Raw genomic sequence first — 3,658 nt, 5'->3', positions numbered from 1 at the left:
TTGGAGAGGGGGTCTCGGAGTCTAATGGGGGCGGGGCTTAATTGGGGTGAAATCAGGGAGGGGGGGCTTAATTAGCCCGAGTAGGGGAGGAAGAGGGGGAGAACCCTCCCTGCTTTCCCCCAGCTTTCCTTCCTGTCTCCCCCTCCCCCCCCAATGTGATGGGAATCCGGTGCCTGGGCAGCAGCGGAAGCAACTGGGCAGCCCCTCCTCCTCCTGGGGGGGGGAGATGGCAGGGCCAGCTGGGTGGATTGCATCAGGCTGCCGGGATCTGCTGGGAGGGCTTCCCGCGGGGTCGGCTGCCAAGCAGAGCCAGGTTTGGGGGAGGGGGTCGCTGGCAGCTGCATAGCGGGAAAAGAAAGGAAAGATGGATGGAAAGGGGCGGAAGGGGTGGACAGGAAGAAAGAAGGAAGGGGAGGAAGGGAAAGAGAGGGAGGAAGGAAGAAGGGGAGGAAGGGAAGGAGAGGAAGGGGAGGGAAGGAAAGGGAAGAGGAAGAAGAGAAGGGGAGGGAGGAAGAAAGAAGGGAAGGAGAGGAGAGGAAGGGGAAGAAGGAAAAGGGAAGGAGAGGAAGGGGAGGAAGGAAGGAGGATGGGATGGGGGGGTTGAGTAAGGGGAGTCTGGTCTCAGTTTATACCCCGCAGCTGAGGAAATTCCCCCCCCTCCCCTTGGACCGCAGAAAGCACCTTCCAAAGAACTACCCACTTTGGGAAGTCTTTGGGCCTTCTCCTCTGGTTAAAATCTTATACTTCTCCACGGTTATGTTAACTAGTTTAACAAAACGTCTGCAAGAAAACCACCAAGCTCAGAGAGCACCAAGGACCCCACAAGCCCCCCTCCCTTCTAGCACTGATGATGTGCCTTAGTTGGGTAATGAAGCGTCTGCAAGAAAACCACCAAGCTCGGAGAGCACCAAGGACCCCACAGTCCTCCTGTCCCTCCCCCTCTTCTCCTTCTTTTCCACTCCCTTCTACCACTGATGATGTTACCTAGTTTGGTAATGAAACATCTGCAAGAAAACCACCAAGCTCAGAGACCACCAAGCACCCCTCATTTCAACCCTGAGCTACAAATATTCTCCTTTATAGTTATTTTTTCATCTTGCCCCCCCCTTCCTGGTCCTTTAGCCAGAGGGGGTCTTCCCCTGGGTTTGAGCCTGGATTGTAGATTGCCTAAAATAGCAATAGCACTTAGACTTACATACCGCTTTACAGCCCTCTCTAAGCAGTTTACAGAGTCATGACTTGTTATTACTCCCCCCCCCCAACAATCTGGGTCCTCATTTTACCGATCTTGGAAGGATGGAAGGCTGAGCCAACCTTGAGCCGGTCAGGATCGAAAGGAAGGGGATGGGCGGGATTGGTCCCTAGGGAACCCAAAAAGCCTTTTCCTCACCCCCCCTGGATGAGTTCTTCAACAATATTTCCTTGCTCTTCTTTCATGTATCTGTTTCTGGAAACAGCCTCCCCCCCAGGCCTTTCCATGGTGTGTATGGGGGGGGGGGAGGTGCTGATGTGGGAGAAGACTCCCCCGATGGGAGTCTAAGCCTGTCTGCCAATGGAAGCAGGACAACGTAGAGGAGGAAGAGGGGGCAGGAAATAATCGTAAACCCACTTTCTGCTTGCAGGTAAAAAAGGGGGCCATAAAGGCCGAGCACGGCAGTACACAAGCCCAGAAGAGATTGATGCCCAGNCAATTCCCAGCCATCTGGAGGAGGTTTTCTGCTCCTTTTCACCTTGGGCATCGCTTCAGAAAAGGACAAAAACCTGCAGAAGAAACATATTTGAGATGTATGTATAGTCTGATGAGGAAGACACCAAATGAAACGGGGTGGTGGGGGGGATGAAAATGTCAGTAGGAGACATAGGACATTGAGATTTTTATACCCAGTTTATAAAAACTAAACCCTAACAGTGTTTCTTAAACTTTTTTTTCCCCCTCAAGGGCCTTTCCCACTTTAAAAAAAAAATGGACCCCCAAAAGAGCTTTGGTTGATATGGGTAATAATAATAACAATAGAGTTGGAAGGGACCTTGGAGGCCTTCTAGTCCAGCCCCCTGCTTAAGAAGGAGACCCTATCTCTTCTTAAAAACTTCCAGTGTTGGAGCATCCACAACTTCTGGAGGCAGGTTGTTCCACTGATTAATTAACTGTCAGTAATTTTCTCCTTAGTTCCAGGCTGCTTCTCTCCTTGATTAGTTTTCGACAATATTAAAAATTAAAATTGGCACATTCACTGCCACCAGCCCTTCTCCAAATGAGGCAGTCGCTAAGCGAGGACTGCCTGCCAATCTATGAAACGCACCACTTCTAAGACAAAGAGCCATCGATGCAGCCCACACAAAGCAAAGCTCTTGGGGGGTCCTGCGTGATTTTGAGGGGGGGGGGGGAAATAAAGGAACCCAAGCGCAGGTTCTTCTCCTTTCCAGGCTCTGCCCCCGAGGCCAGGCTTCCTCCCCTCCCCAAGCAGCCACAGCAGGGCCGCCGGTCTTCCTCGGCCTATCACAGCCCAGGTGGAAGTCACACCGGTGAGTCTCCTTCCAGCAAGAAACTCTCCCGGTGGGTTTCTGCCTGCATGCCACGCAGCGAGGCTTTAAACATGCCCCCGCCAGAGAGAGAGAGACGGGGCCTCGGGGGTCGCGGTTTCGGGGCTCCGGGCCCCCCTTCTGGCCCGACGGCGGGGACACTCACGTTTTCGGGGCGCTGCTTTTCTCCTCCGCGGCGCTCTTCCGCCTCTCCGGAGCTCCCGTCGCCCCGCAGTGACGTCAGCCGCAGCCCAGGCCCTCCTTCCCCCCGCCGTCGCTTCCCGGGGGGCTTTCCCTAGGCTCCCCTTCTGTCCATCTGTCTACCAAAGTTGCCTGATTGGCCCGGCGCCAGAATTCAGGCGCGACGCCTTCGCAAGAAATCCTCGAGTGAGCCGACCCCTCTTTTCGGAGCGGTCGAGACGGAAAGACGCGCAGCTTTCATGCTTCCCCCCCTCCCCGCTCTAAAGCTCGCTCCGTTTTCCATCAGGCGGTAGGCCAAGACAGCCTCAACGCAGGCAGCCACGGAAAGAGGGCGGCCGGGGACCTCAACCGACGGCGACGAGGACGGCGCCGGCCCCACTTCCGTTTCCGGGTCGCTCCCAGCTCGGGGCGAAGCGAGGCGTGTTAGGGGGGGCGGGAGGAGAAGCAGGAGGACTCGCTCGCCGTCGGAGCCGCCATCGTTGCCTGACCTCGCTATGCCCAAAGGAGGTGAGCGCCCAGCCGCCCGCCGGAGGCTCCCGCCGCGGGGCCCGTTCCGGGGAAGACCCAGCTCCTCAAGCAGCTGGACTACACTCCCCATCGTCCCCGGCCGGGCCCCATGGGCAGTGCAACCCGCCCCCCCCTCTGCCCGGAAGGGCCGGGGTGCCTTGGAGGCGTTTCAGGGCCTTTCCTGCTGATTCCTCTCCTTAAAAAAAACACGAAAGAAACCCTAAAATTGGAGAGGGGGGGGTTGTTTGGATAGCATTCAAGGGCTGCCCCCCCCCGAGATTCTTCCTTTAAGGAGGTGGGGGCACAAATTAGGGTCAGATCAGGGGGTCGGGGGGGGCTCCCTGAGAGCCAAATCAGCGGGTGGGGGGGATTAATTAGTGCCAAATTAGAGGGTGGGGATTAATTAGTAGCGAATTAGAGGGTGGGGGGG

At 56.1% G+C, this 3,658-nt stretch overlaps 1 protein-coding gene across 1 annotated transcript in view; it reads left to right on the top strand.

The window, feature by feature from the left end:
* Positions 1 to 3,215: 3,215 nt before the first annotated feature.
* The window catches only part of PDAP1 (PDGFA associated protein 1), a 7,211-nt gene continuing 6,768 nt past the window's right edge, over positions 3,216 to 3,658 (top strand). The window contains exon 1 of the mRNA XM_015829162.2: positions 3,216 to 3,228. Coding sequence (XP_015684648.1) covers positions 3,216 to 3,228 — 13 coding nt within the window. The remainder of the gene's footprint in view (positions 3,229 to 3,658) is intronic.

Source organism: Protobothrops mucrosquamatus, unplaced genomic scaffold (genome assembly GCF_001527695.2).
Source record: "Protobothrops mucrosquamatus isolate PMUCROS unplaced genomic scaffold, P.Mucros_1.0 scaffold5535, whole genome shotgun sequence".
NCBI lineage: Eukaryota > Metazoa > Chordata > Lepidosauria > Squamata > Viperidae > Protobothrops > Protobothrops mucrosquamatus.
The sequence above is the reverse complement of the archived record's forward strand: the minus strand, read 5'-3'. Positions and strand labels throughout refer to the sequence as shown.